General features: G+C 37.4%; 1 protein-coding gene across 8 annotated transcripts in view; it reads right to left on the bottom strand.

The window, feature by feature from the left end:
- CPEB3 (cytoplasmic polyadenylation element binding protein 3) overlaps positions 1 to 21,972 on the bottom strand; it is a 219,073-nt gene that overhangs the window by 12,134 nt on the left and 184,967 nt on the right. For 7 of the 8 annotated variants that reach the window (XM_037805175.1, XM_037805173.1, XM_037805178.1 and 4 more), the window contains one exon: positions 17,134 to 17,315. In XM_037805175.1, coding sequence (XP_037661103.1) covers positions 17,134 to 17,315 — 182 coding nt within the window. Of the gene's footprint in view, positions 1 to 15,467; positions 15,956 to 17,133; positions 17,316 to 21,972 lie in introns of those variants that run through there. The other variant, XM_037805179.1, reaches the window with a different exon arrangement.

Consider the following 21,972-nt stretch of genomic DNA (forward strand, 5'->3'; position numbering starts at 1 on the left):
GAGCCAAAGGAATCCATTGAAAAGAACTAAAGGAAATTATAAAATCACTGTCCAAAGAAAATTAGGAGGCAGAAATTATATAAAACAAAACAAAACAAACAAACAAACAAAACACACACACACACACAAAAACCAAATAGAATTTTTGGAGCTGCAAAGTACAGTAACTGAAATGAAAAACTCAGACAGATTAAACAGCAGATTTAAACAGGTGGAAATAAGGATCAGCAAACTTGAAGACAAGACAATTGAAATTATCCAATGTGAAGAGCAGAATAAAAAAAAGAAGAAGAAAAATGAACATAGCCTGAGGGACTGTGGGACACCATCAAGTGTACCAACATATGCATAACTGGAGTCCCGGAAGGACAAGAAAGAGAGAAAGTGGCAGAAAAAGTATTTGAAAAAAATAATGGAAGAAAATTTCTCAATCTGAATAAAAGACAGAATATACACATCCAGGAAGCTCAATGAACTTCAAGGAAGATAGACTCTAAAAGATCTTCACCAGGGCATATGAGAGGAAATCGTCAAGATCTAAAGACAAAGAAAGGATTTGGAAAGCAGGGAGAGAGAAGTGACTTGTCACATACAAGGGATCCCCAATAAATGAATAACATTTCTCACAAGAAACAGTAAGGGCCATAAGACAGTGGGATGGTATCTTTAAAGTCCTTAAAGGAAAAACAAACTCTGCCAGTTTGAATGTATTATGTCCTCCAAAACGCCATGATCTTTGATGTAATCTTGTGCGGGCAGACATATCACTATTGATTAGATTGTAATTCTTTGAGTGTTTCCGTGGAGATATGCCCCATCCAACTGTGGGTGATGAGTCTGATTGGATAATTTCCATGGAGGTATTACCCTACTCATTCAGAGTGGGTCTAAATTAAATCACTGGAGCCAACATAAATGAGCTGACAAACAGAAGGAACTCAGTGCAGCTGAGAGTGACATTTTGAAGAGGAGCTACAGCCAAGAGAGACACTTTGAAGAATGCACTGGAACTGAGAGAGGAGGAGCTACAGCCAAGAGGGACACTTTGAAGAATGCACAGGAGCTGAGAGAGTAGCTACAGAAGAGAGACAGTTTGAAGACAGCCGTTGAAAGCAGACTCTTGCTCCAGAGAAGCTAAGAGAGGACAAACACCCCAGAGCAACTAAGAGTGACAATTTTGAGGAACTGCAGCCTAGAGAGGAACTTCCTAGGAGGAAGTCATTTTGAAACCAGAACTTTGGAGCAGACACAGCCACATGCCTTCCCAGCTAACAGAGGTTTTCCAGACACCATTGGCCATCCTCCAGTGAAGGTACCTGATTGCTGATGTGTTATCTTGGACACTTTATGGCCTTAAGACTATAACTGCATAACCAAATAAACCCCCTTTTATAAAAGACAATCCATTTCTGGTGTTTTGCATTCCAGCAGCATTAACAAACTAGAACACAAGCAAATTTAAAAAAAAAAAAACCTGTCAACAAAGAATTCTACATCTAGCAAAATTATCTTTCAAAAACGGAGAAATTAAGACATTTACAGATAAACAAAAGGTGAAAGAGTTCATTAACAGAAAACCTGTTCTACAAGAAATGCTAAAGGGAGACCTTCAGGATGAAAAAAAAAAAGGGATACTAGACAGTAATTTAAAGTCATAAGAAGAAATAGAGAACATTGGTAATGGTAACTACATAAGCAAATATAAAATGCTGTATTATACTTTTGGTTTGTTACTGCATTTTCCTCACAATATGACATAACAGGCAAATGTGTAAAATAATATTTAAAATCTATGTTAATGGGCACACAATGTAAAAAGATGTAATCTGAGATAATAACAAAGGCAGAGGGATAGAGATATACAGGAGTAGAGAGAATATATACTACTGAAACTAGATTGATACTAGTCAAACTAGGTTGTTATTAGCTTAAGATGTTAATTGTAATTACAAAAGTAAGCACAAAAAAAATATAGAGAAAAGGAATGAAGGGGAATCAAAATAGTAAATTACAAAAAAAACACACACACAAAAAAGGGCAGAAATGAGATAACTGAGGAATGCTAATTAAGGAAGACATACAGAAAACAAACGGCTGAATGGCAGAATTAAATCCATCCTTCTCAGTTATTACATTAAAAGTCAATGGATTAAAATATCCTAATAAAAAGCTGAAATGATTATATTGTGAATATAATTAATAGCAGTGAATTATATATTTGAATTTGGTTAAAGGGAGATATTTTAGGTTGTATATATGCTATTAGAATAAAAGTTTTTTAAAAATCCATAGAACTACACAACACAGTAACCCTAAATTAAGCCATGGACTATAGTTAATATACAATTATTAAAATGTGCTTTTATCAATTGTAAAAAATGTACCACAGCAATGCAAGATGTTGACAATAAGGTGGTATATGGGAAACCTGTATTTTATGAATGATTTTTCTGTACAACCACAACTTCTCTAATAAAAAAAAAAAAGGAAGGGATTGGCTAATTGGTACAAAGAGCATAATCCATCTATATGCTGGGTACAAAAGACTCACTTTAGGTACAAAGACACAGAAAGATTAAAAGTTAAAAGGTGGAAAAGATATTCCATGCAAATAGTAATCAAAAGAGAGCCAAAATATCTATATTATTGTCAGACAAAATAAGTCAAAAAGATTATAAGAGACAAAGAAGGGTATTATATATGGTAAAAGGTTCAGCGAAGCAAGAAGATAAAATGATTATAAATATCATGTACCTCACAACAGAGCTCCAAAATATCTGAAACAAAAATGGACAGAGTTGAACAGATAGATAGATAGTTCTACAAAATAGTTGGAGACTTCAATACACCACTTTCCATAACTCATAGAATATCTAGACAGAAGAACAGTAAGGAAATGGAGGACTTGAATAACACTATAAATAGAACACTCAACCCAACAACAGCAGAATACACATTCTTTTCAAATGCACATAGAACATTTTCTAGGATACACTATATGTTAGGCCACAAATCAAATCTTAATAAATTTAAAGATATTTAAATCACAGAGAGTACCTTCTAGAACCATAATGGAATGAAGCTAAAAACAAAGAACAGAAGGAAAACTAGAAAAATTACAAATATGTGTAAATTAAACAACACGCTATTAAACAACTAATGGGTCAAAGAAGAAATCACATGGGAAACTGGGAAATATCTTAGGATGAATGCAAACAAACAAAAAAAGAGCATAACAAAACTTATGGGATGCAGTAAAGGCAGTGATAAGAGAAATTTATAGCTCTAATTGCCTATGTTAAAAAAGAATATTACAAAATCAATAACCTAACTTCACACCTAAAGAAACTAGAACAAGAAGAGCAACAAAACCAAAGTTAGTGAAGGAAGGAAATAGTAAAGGTTAGAGCAGAGATAAATGAAATAGAGAATAGAAAAACAATAGAGACAATCAACAAAACTAAAATTAAGTTCTTTGAAAAGATCAATAATGTTGACAAACCTTTAGCCAGACTGAAGGCGGGGTGGGGGGTGGGGGCTGGGGGCTGGGGAGAGAGGACACAACTAAAATGAGGAATGAAAATGGGGACATTATGATCGACCTTATACCTTACAGAAATAAAAAGAATTATAAGAGGTTAACGTGAACAATTATATGCCAACAAATTAAAAAATCTGTATTTAATGGACTAATTCATTGAATAAACCAATTACCTAATCTGACACAGAAGAAATTAAAAATCCCATCAGATCTATAACAACTAAGAGATTGAGTTAGAAATTAAAAACCTCCTACAAAGAAAAGTACAGGACTAGATAGTTTACTGCTGAATTCTACCTAACAATTAAAGAAGATTTAATACCAACCCTTCTCAAATTCTGCCAAAAAATAGAAGAGCAGGCAACATTTCCTAACTCATTCTATGAGGCCAGCATTCTCCTGATACCAAAGCCAGTACAACAAAGAAAATTACAGATCAATATTGTTCATGAATATAGATGCAAAAAAAATCCTCAATGAAATACTGCCAAATCAAACCCAAAAGTTTATTATACATCATGACCAAGTGGGATTTATTCCAGGAGTGCAAGGATGGTTCAACCTAAGAAAATTAATGTAACATACCACATTAATAAAATGAAGGGGAAAAAAAACACAAGATCATCTCAATTGATGCAGAAAAAGCATCTGACAAAATCCAACATCCTTTCATGATAAAAATATCAGAAACATAGGGATAGAAGGCAACATTCTCAACATGATAAGGGGCATTTATGAAATATCCACAACAATATCATATTCAATGGGAAAGACTGACAGCTTTCTCTCTAAGATCAGGAACAAGACAAAGATGCCCATTGTTATCACTGTTATTCAACACTGTACTGGACGTTCTAGCCAGAGCAACCACAAGAGAAATAAATAAAAGGCATCCCAATTGGAAAGGGAAAGGTCAAATTATTCCTATTCACAGATGATGTGATTTTATATACTGAAAGTCCCAAAGAATCCACAAGAAAACTACTAGAACTAATAAATGAATTCAGAAAAAGTGCAGGATAAAAGAAAAACATGCAGAAGTCAGTTGGGTTTCTATATAACAGTAATGAACAATCTGAAAAGGAAATAAAGAAGAAAATTCCATTCACATTAGCCATCTGAAAGAAGGAAATGAAAAACTTGTACACTAAAAACTACAAAACACTGCTGAAAGAAATTAAATGACCTAAATAAATAGAAAGACATTCTGTGTTTATGGATTGGAAGACTTAATATTGTTAAGATGTCAATACTGCCTAAAGTGATCTACAAATTCAATGCAATCCCTATCGAAATTGCAGCACCCTTTTGCAGAGATGGAAAAGCTGATCCCCAAATTCATATGGAATTGCAAGGGGTCCCGAATAGCCAAAACAATCTTGAAAAAGAACAAAATTGGAAGACTCACACTTCCTGATTTAAAAACTTACTGCAAAGATACAGTGATTAAAAGAGTGTGGTAATGGCATAAGGATAGACATGTAGATAAATGGAACAGAATTGAGGCTCCAGAAATAAATCCACACATACATGGCTAGTTGATTTTTGACAAGGATGCCAAGTCCAATCAATGGGCAAAGAATAGTCTTTTCAACAAATGGTGCTGGGACAACTAAAAATCCACATGCTTAAGAATGTATGTAGACCCCTACTTCTCACCATATTCAAAAATTAATTCAAAATGAACCAAAGACCTAAATATAAGAACTAATACTACAAAAGTCTTAGAAGAAAACATAGGGAAATATCTTCAGGACCTTGTCTTCTCAATGGGCTTTTGGATTTTACACCAAAATCATGAGCAACAAAGGAAAAAAAGAGTTAAAATGGACTTCATCAAGATTAAAAACTTTTGTGCAAGGACATTATCAAAAAAATGAAAAGATAACATACAAAAATGTAGAAAATATATATCTGATAAGGGATTAATATCCAGAATATGTAAAGAACTCTTATAACTCAATAACAAAAAGGCAAACAACCCAATTAAAAAACTTTGCCAAGGATTTGAATTAGACACTTCTCCAAAGAAGATATTAAAATGGCCAATAAGTCTATGAAAAGATGCTCAACATCATTAGCCATTAGAGAAATGCAAATTCAAACAACAATGAGATACCACTTTAAACCCTCTAGGATGGCTATTATTTAAAAAAAAAAAAAAAAAACAGAAAATAACAAGTGTTGGCAAGAACATAGAGAAACAGGAACCCTCCTACATTGTGGATGGGAATGTAAAATGGTGCAGCCACTATGGAAATCAGTTTGGTAGTTCTTCAAAAAGTTAAACACAGAATTATCATATGATCCAGGAATTTCACTTCTGGGTATATATAGAAAAGGACTAAAGCAGGGACTCAATATAAATATTTGTACACCATTGTTTGGCATAGCATTATTCACAGTAGCCAAAATGTGGAAGCAACCCAAGTGCCAAGCAACAGATGAATGGATAAAAAATAAGTGGTATATCCATACAATGGAATATTATTCAGCCATAAAAAGAAGTGAAGTGCTAGTACTTGCATGGACATGGATGAACCCTGAAGACATCAATTTGAGTGAAATAAGCCAGATACAAAAGGACACCTACTGTATGATTCCTCCTATATGAAACACTTATAATAAGCAAACTCATAGACAGAAAGCAAAATAGTGGTTACCAGGGGTGGGGGGAGGTAGGAATGGGGAATTATTGCTAAACGTGTATGAGTTTTGGTTTGGGATGATGAAAATAGTCTGGAGACACACAGTGTTGAAAATTACACAGTATTGCTGATGTACTTGATGTCAAAGAATTGTCCACTTAAAATGGTAAAAATGATTTTTGTGTTATGTACATTTTATCACAACTAAAAATAATTTGTTTAAAAGATGCAGGAATTCAGCTACTGACAACAGAAGCAAACTATTGAGATAAAATCTTTGTTAGCTAAAGGAAACTATAGGACTAAGTCTAGACACACTAACAGAGCTCACACATCATGACAGATAATTCTCCCATCTTGAGTAATAAATGCATTTGTTAGAGGTTGGCAAGTATATAACTCAATCAAGATTAGGGCATTTCTAAAATGAGGTTAGACTATATTCTTTCTGACAAATACAGGTTAACTCTGACCCAAGTTCACTACTTTCAAAAACAAATTCCTGAGGTCTGAGAAAGTCTAAGGGAAACATATCACCTCAAATAACTAAAAACAATAAATTACATTTAAACTGCCATGGCTTCATTTAAACAATACATCTGTGACCCTTAATGTTTTAACATGAGCACAGTTACAATCAGTTCAAGATATAATTTGAACTCATATCTGTCCTTTAAATAGTAAGCTCAGCTAAAGCCACAGAGTATGAAGCTTCAAAGTCAAATCAGACAGGGATAAGTAACAATACATCAAAGCCCTATAAGTATATAAACACTATAGAATGGCTAGGAAAAGAGCAACATTGAAATTTTAAAACTAGTTAAAGATAATTATATGGAGCGTTGATTGGGAAGTGAGGTCTGGTTGGTTTGTATAGGTTAGTGTGAAGCCCCAATACATCCCAGAACAATTCTGGCAAAGAATGAAGCTGTACTTGCAAATCCCTCTTGAGGGACTACAGGAAAATCTGGAAATATTAAATTTCCCCATCTGGGGAATTAATGATATTCTCACAAGCACTGGGGGATACCAAATTAGGCCAAGCCCTCGACCTTGGGGCTTGCCCTTATGAAATTTGTTACTAAAAGGGAGAGGCTAAGCCTACATAAAATGGTGCCTCAGAGTCACCCTCAGAGAACCTCTTTTGTTGCTCAGATGTGGCCTCTCTCTCTAAGCCAACTCTGCAGATTAAACTCACTGCCCTCCCCTCTACGTGAGATGTGACTCCCAGGGGTGTGGAACTCCCTGGCAACATGGGACATGACTTGTGGTGATAAGCTTGGCCCTAGCATTGAGGGTTTGAGGAAACTTTCTTGGACCAAAAGCAGGAAGCGAAAGGAAACAAAATAAAGTTTCAGTGGCTGAGAGATCTCAAATAGAGTTGTGAGGTCATTCTGGAGGTTACTCTTATGCATTATATAGATATCCCTACTGGAATAGCTAGAAGGAAATACCTGAAACTGTTGAACTGCAACCCAGTAGCCTTGATTCTTGAAGATGAATGTATAACTTATATAACTTACACTGTGTGACTGTGTGATTATGAACATTTTGTGGCTCCCACTCCTTTTATACAGTGTATGGACAGATGAACAGAAAAATAAAGACAAAAAGTCAATGAATAATAGGGAGGGAGGGGGGATGGGATGTTTTGGGTGTTCTTTTCCACTTTAACTTTTATTCTTATTCTTTTTGTGTATGGTAATGAAAATGTTCAAAAATTGAATGTGGTAGTTAATGCACAACTATATAATGGTGTTGTGAAAAAATGACAGTACACCAGGGATGACTGTATGGTATGTGAATATAGCATATATCTCAATAAAATTGATTTAAAAAAAAAACAGTTAAAAAATTAGGAGTTGGGTATAGCTGCCTTGATCCCAGATTGGGCTCCATCACCATTGCTGGCTCACCCATTGTTCTGTCCTTAACAGCAACTCTGTTCCATTCTGAGTAAGATGATAAGGCCCCTGCTATGTGTAATTTAAATCCAGGAGCTCGGTAGGCTGTTGGTTTCAGTGTGAGCCTGGGCATTCCATGCAAGAGCTCTGGCTCAATCGAGAGGCCATTTCCTGTCAGCAGGAGCAACATGGCTTCCTGGAAAATCTATTTTATTTGGTGTGCTCAAAGCTTTTAAACAAATTTGCTCCTAATCTTCTTGACGTGAGTCATATGGTACATCTATACAGGCCTAAAACCACAGCAACCTCATTAACATTCCTATTAAACACAGTGTCTTTCTAGTTGCTAAAGCAGGTCCTCCACCGACAGGTAATACTAATGTTTAAACATAAATTTTTAGTTTTTCAACTGAATGTGAGCTAGAAACCTGGTGTTTAGAAAGCAGATGACAGATGCCTAGGAAACTGAAGTAGCAATGTGAAAATAGCATTTCCTTAGCAACAAAGATATCCACGACCTTCTAGATATAGCAAATTCACAGTTAATTTTAGAAGCCATCTGGGGCGAATTAAAGCAATTTGTAGGGGTAGCTATTTGGATTTATTTTCTTTGTAGCTTAAAAAGGATGGGATTTATCATTTTTCATATTTCCAAATGCTAGGGAATGAAAGGTGTTAAAATTCCCCGACTCTCCCATAGTTCAGAATGTGCTTACCATTACATAGCAAGGCTTCTAAGTCAACCCTCTGCTATATGTTCATATTCTAGAGTGCAGAGAGATCAATGGAGTGCTCTGTTTGATTTGTAGATAACTTTTTGATGAAACACAGAAGGGCCAGCTGACAGTTTCCTGCATAGTCTACAGATTTACCCCTCTAGTCTGGTTTCCTCCCATGCTGCTTGAGAATGGAGCTGGTGGTGTGCGTATAAATCAGTCCCAAACCAGGTTCTAGTAGTGAAAGAATGTATCATTTAGAGAGCAAATGGCAAGAAAATTGAGAAAAATCTGTGACTCATATAACTGTCCTGGCACCACTCCCACAGGGTGGAGAAGTGCAGAGAGCCCTGGCTTTATCCACTAACAGGCTGTATCACAACCTCACAGGATTCAGTTTCCCCTGCCATATGAAAGGTTTGGATCAGCTCTTCTAAGAATAAGCACTGACCAAGAAATTTCTAAATGACTGGTATCACCTGACCTCTGGGGTTAGAGAACTTAAATGTGTTACTGAGATAACTACTTAGAAAAATGACAATGTCTTCTCCCCATCATTTATCTCATCAACCACTTCTATACTCATATGAGCAGGAAAGACCATTTCAGTTACTCCAGAAGGTTTTCATATTAAAAATGATCACAATTCCAAGGAAGAACTCATAAAAAGACACAATAGGACAGCAGAGATCAGGGGACAAAGCTAGGAAGGAAAGAACAGATGAAAAGGTTCCACTCAGTTCAAAGAAGAAAAATATCTTTCTTTTGATGACTCAAACTCCGTTTAAAAAAGTATTTCTACTTAAAAGTGCTGGGACTCCCAGTGCTTCAAAATAAGCCCAGGTAGGATTAGTTCAGACAATATTTGAACTCATTCCTGGGTGTTGCTTCCTTGACTTTGGTCAAGTCAAACATGGCTTCAGCTAGGAAGCTTTCAAGTTAGTTCAGCCTGGGACCAATAACAACAGCAAGAAAAAGTCTGGATTGCAGTAATCCTAGAGTAAGGCTAGGAGCAGAAATAGTTTGGAAACAGATAATCACAGCCCTCCCTTCTTTTGTTCTAGAGTCATCATATATATTCCAACTGTGTCTAGGGACAAAGTGTAGTATTATCAGCACTTCTGTTACGATGGTTACTGGGTTATAAAACCTGGGTTATATAACATGGGTTAGTAATCCCCATGTAAGCTAAAATTATAAAACCTTTGATAGTCTTTAACTGAAAGTCAGGCCCAACAGGTTTCCAGTGAAGAGGGGGAGAAAAAAAGATTAAATATGTAAGTACTAAGTTCTTGCAAAGAAAGGTACACAGTGGGTCACATTTCATTAAATCAGAATGGGTTTATTCTAAGCAGCATGCCACTGGAAGCAAATATTATGTGCTATGGCTTAGCTATCACAATGTTCTTTAAATAAAAGTATCAGAAAGCCTCAAATTGGCCACCTGAAAGTCAGTCTCTGGTCCTCTGCATTAAACTAAGAGTCAAGGGAACATTATTTGTCCATAGTATGCTGATTTCAAAACTATTTTCCTCTCTGATCTCCTTCTGTCCATGAGTGCTACTAAAAGACTCCAGCGATCTAAACAAGATTCACCCAAAATGTGTGGGGTCACATCTCTATGGAAATAATTTAATCAAAGGTCTCACCCACAGTTGGGCAAGTCACACCTTCATGGAAACAATCAATCAAAAGGTTCCACCCAACAAGATTGGATTTAAAAAATCATGGCTCTCAGGCCAAAGGGTAAAGGTTGAAACTGATTGTGTTTTAAAACTTCAACTTCCATATGAGACCAAGGGAACAGATATCTATTTGGTACAGGATCTAAATTTTCTAAACGGTACAATTCTACAGTCAATTTGCTCACACACCACAATTGCATGGAACTTTGAATAGGAAGTGAAATACGGTAGGTTAGTATAGGCTGGAGTGAAATAGTGACACATCCCAGAGTAATTTGGGCAGATAATAAAAAAATATATTTACAGCCTCCCCTTCCCCAGCCCCAAGGATCTGGGGGAAGGTGCGGATGTGTTGGACATCCTCACCTGGACTGGTGTTGATGTTGTCACAAACATTGGGACTGGCGGTTTGATATGCTGAGCCCTTGAGCATCAGACTTGCCCTTATGAAGCTCATTACCACAAAGGAGAGTCTCAACTTGCATGTAATGGTACCTAAGAGTCTCCCGAGTACCTCTTTGTTGCTCAGATGTGGCCCTCTCTCTCTCTAACTGAGCCATCTCGACAGGTGAACTCGCTGCCCTCCCCGCTACGTGGGACCCGACTCCCAGGGGTGTAAATCTCCCTGGCAACGCAGAGTATGACTCCCGGGGATGAATGTGGACCCGGCATCGTGGGATTGAGAGTATCTTCTTGACCAAAAGGGGGATGCAAAATGAGATGAAATAGTTTCAGTGGCTGAGAGATTTCAAATGGAGTCGAGAGGTCACTCTGGTGGACATTCTTATGCACTATATAGGTAACACCTCTTAGGTTTTAATGCATTGGAATAGCTAGAAGTAAATACCTGAAACTACCAAACTCCAACCCAGCAGTCTGGACTCCTGAAGACAATTATATAATAATGTAGATTACAAGGGATGACAGTGTGATTGTGCAGACCTTGTGGATCACACCCCCTTTATCTAGTGTATGGATGAGTAGAAAAATGGGAATAAAAACTAAAGGACAAATGGGGTGGGATGGGGGGATGATTTGGGTGTTCTTTTTTCACTTTTATTTTTTATTCTTGTTCTGGTTCTTTCTGATGTAAGGAAAATGTTCAGAGATAGATTGTGGTGATGAGCGCATAACTATGTTATCATATTGTGGACAGTGGATTGTATACCATGGATGATTGTATGGTGTGTGAATGTATTTCAATAAAACTGAATTTAATTTAAAAAAAAAAATTATGGCTCTTGTGGGGTCCATAACAGTTTCAAATCGGCACAGGCCATATTTGCCTACTAAAAGCTCTTCCTTTTGTTTAAAACACTCAACCAACCAACCAACTTTATCCCTACCTTGCCTGAAATATTAAATTCCTTTTGTCATGGGAATCCAACTAGACCATCAATAAGTATCTTCCAAAGGTGCTCAAATATAGTCATCCATACTTTTGTGTAAATCAATGTAATATTAGTGCTACTGAATATTGGAGTGCTTTAGAGTTTCAAAAACACTTTCATTTACACACCTGCACATATATATAGGCACATTCGTCCTTCCTTCAAGCTATATATAATAAATGGTACAGTCAAGACTAAATCCAATTGGCTCATTCTAGTCTAGTATCCTTTTCCTACTAGCTAAAAAGCTTCTATTGGATGAGTTGGGAGAGTATAACCAATGCGCCTACTGCATGATGCATTTCAAGTTATAAACACTCGACTTACAAATTTAAATGTCTAAGACACTGCATGACCAAGTTGTGCTAAACAATAGTTGCATGTGTATGGGGGGGTACTCCTCAGATTTTTATAAAGAAATTATTCATATCAATCAAATGATATGTTTATGTTAGGATAAGAGATTCAACTGATTCTATCCTTTACAAACTTTCTAAGGACAAAAGACAGGAAAATTGCCATGTAAAAAGATTATCCATTTTCTAATGATCTCATTTTTCATACTACAAAAATCCTTCATATGAAAGTGACCTAGACTTGAGTTATAAAGAAAACTGTATTTAGCAGAGCTTTCACATCTTATGTGTTCATTTGGCATCACTTCTAAAAATACCATTTAAACTGATGGAATGAGTACAGGTGCCCGCCTTTGCCTTTACTGTATTTAAATACTTTAAACGGTTCCAGTTTTTCACAGAAACACTGTTCGAAGGAACATAAGTAAAATTTAATCCCCAGCCTTAATTTCAATTTCATCTTCAAAATCTTTTAATTATCAGAGAAAAGATACCAGTAAAAAATACCTCATTCTGGATTAAAGAGGAAAAACCTCCAATCCTTTAAAAGGAAATTGTATCCAGGTTAAATCTATAAAAGGTTAAATCTATAAAAGGAACTTAAGAGTCTATATGTGTGTTTCTTTGCTAACATCCAACTAACATTAGCATGCTGGTAGATCAGCACTTATGTCGATTATATGTTTCAACATATAAATTAGTTTGAACTTCAATTATTTTACTATCCTTATTAAGAATTCTTAGTGAAACTGAGTAGGCACTTAAAAACAAAAGAGAGAGAGAGAGAGAGAGAGAGAGAGAGAGAGAGAGAGAGAGAGAGAACAAGCGCCAACAATTAGTCTTGGGCCTTGGACATATGACTAGGCAATAGCACAATTTAAACAGACTAGGCAGAGCAATAATACAAATCAACATCTGTATAGTCTCATCACTTTTCGAAGTACTTCTTCATCTGTCATATTTTATGTCTACAATAAATTGTGAGGTAGTTAGGCTGGTGATCTAACTTATCACGCCTCTGAAAGGTTAAGGAACTTGTTCAAAGTCACACCACAATTGGGAGCAGAGTTCAGCGTAGATTCAGATCTTACAATAATTCAAGCCAGTACTCTTTACAATAGCAGTGATTCTTTGGGAGGTAAGGGTAGAGGTGAGCATGGGGTGTACCCCTCCTTTAGACACTAGTAATCATGCTCCATAAAAGCCCTACCCTACCAGTGTTCTAGGGAGCCTGTTACCCATGAGAGTGGACCCTATCCCTCAGGTTTGCTGAGGGAGAAGAAATCCCGAGAACTGCAGCACTGGGTATCATACAACCTTGATATTGTCAACAGATGACCAAGTGGCCAGTAACTGGGGAACATATATGTATGATGTAGGTTTTAAAGGATTTATTTCAAGATGCTAACAGTTTGTCCTTGGAAGTAAAACCCGAGGCATTGAATTACATCTGTGTCTTTGATAATAACATTCTGAAACAAGGGTCAGTATGACAACAAAATGCCAGTTGTATTGGCTCATAGTGACTTGAAAAGGTTGCTACATGAAGACAACATAAAAATAAAAAGCAACAGGAGAATAATTGCAACAAGAAAAATTTCAAACTCATTTCGTTAAATGTTTAAAACGACCTACAGATATACAGAAAATCATCATAAACTAAATGATGTGCCCTGCTCTATGCAGTGTATGGTCTTAAAAAGTTATCTGAAATATGAAAATATATACAAAATTCACAAAAGGACCTATAATGTAACTGAAGGATTCCTAACTAGGTCTGTGGAAAAGGATGTCATGGAAAAAGTGGGCTGTGAAGGAACATTTAAGTCCTGGACGAGCAGCAAGGTTAAGGACGGGAGTCCCATGAGCAGAGGCAGGTCTACCCTTAATTGGACAGGTGTCTTGAAATAGTCTCCAAACCCCTCCTAGTTTCTCTTCTGCTGCAAAAGATCTTGCCTCTCATGTATCAAAGAAAACTTTCTGATATTCTAAACAGCAAAATCTAAATCCCTTTATTATTCAAGTGAGTATTCTTTACACAGTAGGAAAAGAAAGCTGTGCAAACGACATAGCTAAAATTGATTGTGGTAATGGTAGCACAACTCTGTGAACATACTAAAAATACTGAATTATACACTTTAAATTGGTGAATTGTATGGTATGTTATCAAAAAATACCTCTTCCTTAAAGATCATGGCATTATGGGTTAGTGATATGACACAGAGATGAAAGTGCCAAAGTTATGAGACTGACTGTTCCTGTAAACGATGCATATTGACATATGTGTTTTATATTCAGAGGGAAGCCAAAAAGTTGCTAAGATGGTGAGAAGAAATCAAATCTATAAAGGTTATATTTTCCCCATAAACCACAATGTCTAAAAACATAGTGGAAGTACAGCAGCAGCAGTAACAATAAATAATAAATAAAACTGGACTCTGGCCCAGTGCTCTTTTCACTAACCAATGTACCTTTTCATACATCTTCAGTTCAGCAAGTGATGCAATTCAAAAGCTATGTCATATTAATGACCACTATTAAGTGTATCTGTACCAAGATGAATACTATTACCCAGCAAGTGCTGGATGACATTTACCCAACTGCCATAGGGCTCTGGCTGTTCAATCCTCAAATCCCACTTAATCTTCACACTATCCCCAGGAGGGGGTTACCGATGAGGACTAGAGGTTCCTGGCATTAAGTGACATGGTTGGGGTCACCAGTGATTAGCGCAGCAGAAGCGTAAATGTACTGAAATCTGTTCTGGGCTCCAAACTACAAACACTTTCCACAACCTCTGCCTGCTACCCTAAATGTTTATCAATGACTACCCTGAGATATGGAAGGTACAGTTTGCCCAAATTTATCAGGCAGACAATAGTCAATGGCTTTCCTGATGAGTTTGATGTTCCAGTCACATTTTCATAGCCTGGCATACAATCATGGTATTAAAAGCAAAGCCACTTCTTTCTTTTTTCCCTAGTTCTAAATACTATGGGAAGAAATATTGAGGGCCCAAGCCCAGCAGTAAGGGTGAGGGATGAGAGCAGGGATAGCCAACAAAACAAAAAACAGTATTTGAATTCATTGTGATTCTTAATGGGGATCAGACTCCTGTAATCCCTGCTTCCCTCTACCAAGGTACAGGTCCGTCCATATGTTGGTAGGGTGGGGACAGTGGGAAGGTAGAAGCATGGGGAAATGACACTCTTCCCTGGATTCTCTTTTATCATTCCCAGGATACATCTCCTGAACAGTCACTAGCCCAGTGAGTTCAGAGGGGGAACAAAGAAAGCTATTTGCATACAGATGAGACACCTAGACTCCTCAGGTTAAATAAATTGCTGGGATCATCAGTGATGGGTGTGATAGCAGTTTAATGTAATGGAATCTGGTGTACCAGACTCCCAAATGTACAGGGACACGCAAGACCAGCAGCAACAGCAGTAGTTAAGAGAAACTTTCAAGTAGCACCATTTGTTAATTCGACAAATGTTTACTGAGCATCTACTACTGTTTATGTATCAAGCAATGGGTAAGCTCTGGGGATCAAGCAGACACCATGCCTTTTTTGTGGAGCTTACAGCAGGGTAGGGAGATTATTGGTATAAAAGGGGGAATCTCAGGATGCTATGGATGCTTGAAAACCAGGAATAGAGTTGAATCTTTATCACCCCTCTGAGTCTCCACTAATTCAAAGAGGGTTTCAAAATTCTGAAAAAAAAAAATATTTTATTCATTTTAACTAAAAACAAAAAAATAAATCACCACCACTACTACCACTTACTTGTAAAGTGTCCAGCAAATAGAATGTTTGTTCTCAACATGGGCTTTTGTAATTTGATGAGAAATATGTTTCAGTGAAAATATAATCTCACTGAATGTGAAAAGTCCATCACCAATTTAAATTTTCACCTCCTAAGAAACTTAAGTCTGCTACACAAAAATCAGTCACAGTCAACTGCAGAGAGTATAGGTAAAATTCTATAACAGGACATATTTACTACTTTATTTATTTTAGCCCAGTGTATTCCCCAAGAACATCCTTTCCTGGAAGCATTAACAGCCACTGTCTAATTGCATGAGTAGGTGTTTAAGGCTTAGTGCTCTTCTCCCACTTGCTATTTTATCTATTAATATAGGTCTCAGATCACAACTTACACCACCTTCCATTTCTTCAAGATTCCAAATAGCGGATTTACACCAATTATTTGTCTGCAAAACCAGGTGAGCACACCAACTCCCTACCAACTCCACCTTCTGTTTCCACTTTAGATCAGGGTAGCACACTTGAATGCCTCTAGAGGCCAGGCAGATATACCTATGAGCAAAGTGGTAGGTAATGCATATGGATGCATATGGATATAGATTCTGAGCAGCAGATTTATAGGGAGTTAATAAGGGAATTGGGGGCGAGGGGGCAGCAGCTATTTGGTTCCAATGATTCCTGCTATGCGTGTTCTTGCAATTTTAAGAAAAACTGTTAGTTCACAACATTATGAATATTCCTAAACATTTAAATGTTAGTCCAAATTAGTTAGGTTGTTTGTTTTTAGAGCACTATGTTGGTCAAACCAGTCACCAGCTTTCAGCCTTTGTTAATGCACTGTTGGCATCATCTTCTGAATAGGTCTGGTTTGGTATACTAAATTCTGCAGGGTTATTTCATAAGTGTAACATCACCGTGGGGAAGGATGTGGAAGAAGTTTATTAACATCTTAAATACCAAGGGTGCTCTCTTTTTCAGGCAGTCTAGAGGGACTGACTTATGGACTAATGCCAGACAAGGGAGAGCTGCTCACATGTGATCACAAGGTGATTTACTCCCTGTAGGCCCAAAGAACAAACATCATTTTTTTCCAATAGCAATTCTACCCAGAGCAGTTGCTTACCCGTTTGTCAATGTCATTGTGTTGAAGCTGCACAAAGCGAGCGCTGATGGCTGCAATGTAACTCTGTTGATTGGAGAATGCCACACGGCCAGCACCTTTAGGGTACTTCAGTTCTGGGTCTGTATCAATGCCAGCATAGCAGACACCACCATACAAACGGTCCATGATCATTGCCAATTCAACTGCAAGAAAATAAACACAACTATGTACAAATGTTTAGAAGGTGCTCTTGCCCAGGAAATGGAAGAATTATTTAAGGATCATGCAGTATAATTAAGAAAAGGAAAACCTAGGTCAAATATCATGAAGAGAGGCTACACCAGTCTTACAACTTAAGTGGGGAAGCTCCTCATAGGATATTTGAAAATAAAATGAAATAAAACATTAAGAATTTATACACACATGAGCACAAATTTATATAAACAGAATTTCAGCAACAGCATGAAAGAAATGATCTGTCAGTAATCCTCCTGTTCTAATTTCTAACTGCTTAAGTCCTCTGGACTGGGCTGGGGTGAGGCAAACCATTTCACAATGCTCCAACAAGTTAAGCAGAAACAGCCCTAGTTACTTACCTTTAAGACTGAAATCAATTATTGAAGTCACACTGTCCTATTAGGACTAAGCTATACAAAGAATTAACTCTTTGTTTTAATCAACCTTAAAGTAAATCTTTACAATTTAAACAATAAAGATTTTTAAAGACTATATTCTCTCAGCTTAGAAATCTCTATGCTAACCTCTCACAATGAATTCTAAATAATAATAGTGATGACAACACTAGTAATTAACATTTATCAAGCTCTTACAATGTGCCAGGAAGCACTAAACTGCTACACAGACAACAAAGACATACTCATCCTACACCCTGCTATAAATTCAGAGGTTGTGGACCTTGCCACATTTCTTCTAAATATGCATTTATTGGTTTATTTACAAAATACTTGTACAGAAGGTTTTTAAAGATTGGACCATTCCAAAGGTCTAGTATTCTAAAATTATCCCCAACATAAAGTTACCACGGAGAGACACAGCATTTACTTACCTGCATCCCAAACTGCCTGATGACAGCACCTCCTCCAGGTATGACCTTCAGGCAACTCACATAGTACAAGTCCAAAAGACTCAGCCCTATTCCTGGGGAATGACTCAAGAAGCCACTTTTCTCAAACACCTACATATGATATTCAGAAAGGAGAAGACAGGAAAGATGGGTGATAGCCTAGGCCACAATCAGTGTCCAAAGAACATCACACAGTGGAACTCCACAGGAATCAGTATGTGGGGAGAAGGAAAGCAGCAAAACCTGGTGGGATGGGAGAAGAGTCTGCAGCAGATACAAGGGCTGAATGGCTGAATGGTGTAAGAACTAAACCATATTTCTAAGAACAAAAGAAAAGTATTATTGGATCCTATAATACAAAGCTGCTGAGTTACAGAGACAGTAAGAAAAAGTATGTTGCCTTGACAGAAAAGCTTTCTTTATACTTCTTCAAAATTTCTTTCCATACCAGTGTCTGTTTTTAGTAGGAAGAATGACCTGCAACCAACAGGTAATTTTCAGAAGGTGAGAAAATATGCTAGCAATAACTGAGCCCAAGAGTAACTGCTATTGAAGAGAGCAGAGAGTCATTCCAATTATCCCGTTTTGGTCAGAAGTAGAGTCATAATGGCCAAGGGAACATGGCTGATTTGAGCACAAGTGGACCCTGACTGCAGTCTCGGAGCAGGATCTAGGAATAACATTTATCCAAGCAATACAACAAGAATCATGCATGTACCCAAAACATCAGAGTTCAGTGGTTTCCTTACACTTCATCCCAACAACCTCAGAGAACCTCCTCACATGGCTAGCATTATTCCAGCAACAGGATCCAAGAAACTGAAGGTGGAAATAATTATTTGCAGTCATTAATGACTTTTTCTTATTGTTTAAATGGGCTTGGTAAAATAAGTAGCCTCAGGGCCCTGGAAATCAACTACAATTTACCAAAGATCTGGCTTCCTCTGGAATGGAATAAGAGAGCAAACACTCCCCAGCGAGGTGAGTGGCAAGGAGAAGAATGCAGGCAAGGGAATGAACTGGCACTTGTATTCCACCTTAGGAGGGGCTCAAGAAAGGATCTGATTTAGAAAGAAGGTACATCAGTAATAGCTTGAAGCTGGGCTCCCTAAGGAGGCAAGTTATCGTAACCACAGGTTTTTCTTTTTTACACCATAGTGGTCTCCAAAAGGATCTTAGGGATCCTAAGATGCCAAAGAAGGCTACTTCCATAAGTACAAATACTCCGTTACTTTGTGAATGTAGCTGCTGGAAAATCATCTTCACGTGCCAAAAACTAGATCATGACTGATGTCATTGCCAGTTAAGTACTTTTGGTAGGAAGCAGAAACCCCATCCACTTATGCTTTTATGAAAACTAACTATAAATTATTTCCACTTATGATCTTATGTATAGTCATTTTCTTGGGCACCCAAAAGTTTGCAGACATTTAAGCAAATGAAGCATCATTCAAGCAAAAGGCAATTTGCTGAGAAGCTAGAAGAAACCAAAGAAATTAAGAAGGAACAGTTTTTTGGGGAAGAGTATGAAAGCCTTTTTCTAGTCTAATCTGAATTTAACTATAGAAATTCTAATACTGTGATCAACATTGAAGAAAGGTACATAATTGTCAAGCAACTGCTTTGGTTCCTTACACAAACCAGTAAGTCCTCACCAAGCATTTCTTGCACGCTAACCCATGCTAGCCTCAAACTCCAGAGGGATGTGCTTTTTAAGTACTGGACAGAATTCTAATTATTGAAAAAAGTTACCACTTGGTAAGAGCAACATATAAGAAAAGACTAATTTAATTCATCCTCTACTGCACAGGTCACTAATAGAAACACAGAGCAAGCCTTCCTCAAGTCCTATAAATTTCCAATCTGAGAATTTTTTATGTATATATAGAAGATGCAAACTCATGTACAGATGCCAAACTAACCTACTCTACTACTTTTAGAGACCAAATTTTAAAGGATTCTTTAGAGTAAGTATCATGAGTTAATACAGGAAAGTCCCATGTAAGCTTCCTTCTTATGAGAGCAGAGTAGAGAGGAGGGCTACCATTCTGACTACTTGGGGTGTGGAAAGAAAAATAAGAAAAGCAGTAAGAATCAGGCAGAAGTTAACTAAAAACTTTACGGATTCACTTATATCTTGTGGTCTCAACCCTGCTCATGAAATCTGAGCACTGGATCAAGGATGTGTCTTACCCAGAAAATGCAGTAAAACCACCTACTAAGGCTATGACAGTGAATCCTCACTCTAAACCTTCCTCTGTAGAAGACAGGGACAGAGTGGTTCCCAGGAATGTGCTCTTACCATTTACTGTGGGGAAGATGAGACAATGGGGGCAGTGCAAATAGATGAAGGAGTCTGTAGTTCAAACAGATGGAGATGACAGCAGGCATATACAGTCTTTGAGGATGTCAGGAGTTTCCAAACCACTTCTTATTTTTTCCTTCCTATCCAGATAGTATTTGCTGTGTCTGTTGGGTCACCTCAGGGGTGGGAAATTAGCAGGTCTGGTAACCACATTCAAGGGCAATACTGTGCTTTGGATAAGATGATTGATGCACTATGACAACTTGAAATGTCTTACGAACAAATGTTCCATGGTAACAGCAACACTTACTACAAGTCAAACCTACACGCTGGCTCGTTATGAGCTTTGTTGTTCCACAGCCTGGACAGGGAAAGAATACTGCAGCAATGTGTAGCATATGTAAATTCTGTGAATTCCTCTGTGTTGTGGTGACTATGCCTCTGGAGTTGAATGTAAATCCCAGTTATGGTCCCTTGGATTTGCTCCTGATCCTTTAGAGATCAGCAAGAGACCTTAGTTCACTAGAGAAGAAATCATGATGATTCCCCCACCCTACCCCATCCCAGGGTCCTGTTCCTATCGTTTAATTAGATTTCAAAGCCAGCCCTAAAGCAATATCTAAATCTGAGATACTATGAGAGCCAAATAGGATGGACAAGGGATAAGGATTCTGGAGAAAAATAACAACACATTCATTTTTCCAGATTCCAAACTATGACTCTAGAAGCCACATTTCTTCTATTTGGAAATAAGCAAAAATGAGGACGTAGCAGATGGTAAAGGGGCATAGGGCACTTCAGGATGACAAAGAGGTATAGATTTCTGAAAGAAAAGAAAACTGAACTTGTAGGTGGACTCCCTAGGTTTAACCACCATTGAAGAATTGGTTCACAAGGGCAGTTCATAAACCTCAAATGGAAGACATGTGCCTATAAGCTTCTGCTCTCCTTTAGATGTTGGGAAGTTAAGACTATTTTCAAATAAATGATATGAACAACCAAGTCAGAAAAGCAAAGTGCTTAACTTGATTAAATCAGATTGGTACTAAGTTGATTCTGAGACAACATCTCAGATCTCAGCTTGATAAAGTGGCTTCCTTTTGTGCAGAGAGTGCCAGAAGTCCGGAGATCTAAGTTTAAATCTTGGCTTTTTCATTTACTGTGGCCTTGGAGCAGTCACTCTCTCTAAACTCTGCTTCCTTATCTCTAAAATGAAAATTCTACCACTGGGATTAAACATGCATAGGAATGCTGAGCACATTGCTGAAGAGAGTGGTGATGAAATGTTCAAGTTTTGTCCAGGGATTGTTTTTTCCTCTATTGACTAAATTTTGCTTAAAATTCACTTGGCTGGTTTCTAATCCATAAACACCAATTCATCCTAGTCTTAATCTGGCTTTAGGTTAATGTCACTCAACCTGCCACTGATGTGGCAGACTTTGACATCAGCTGTGAGTGAGGGTTTGTTTGT

Source organism: Choloepus didactylus, chromosome 15 (genome assembly GCF_015220235.1).
Source record: "Choloepus didactylus isolate mChoDid1 chromosome 15, mChoDid1.pri, whole genome shotgun sequence".
Taxonomy (NCBI): domain Eukaryota; kingdom Metazoa; phylum Chordata; class Mammalia; order Pilosa; family Megalonychidae; genus Choloepus; species Choloepus didactylus.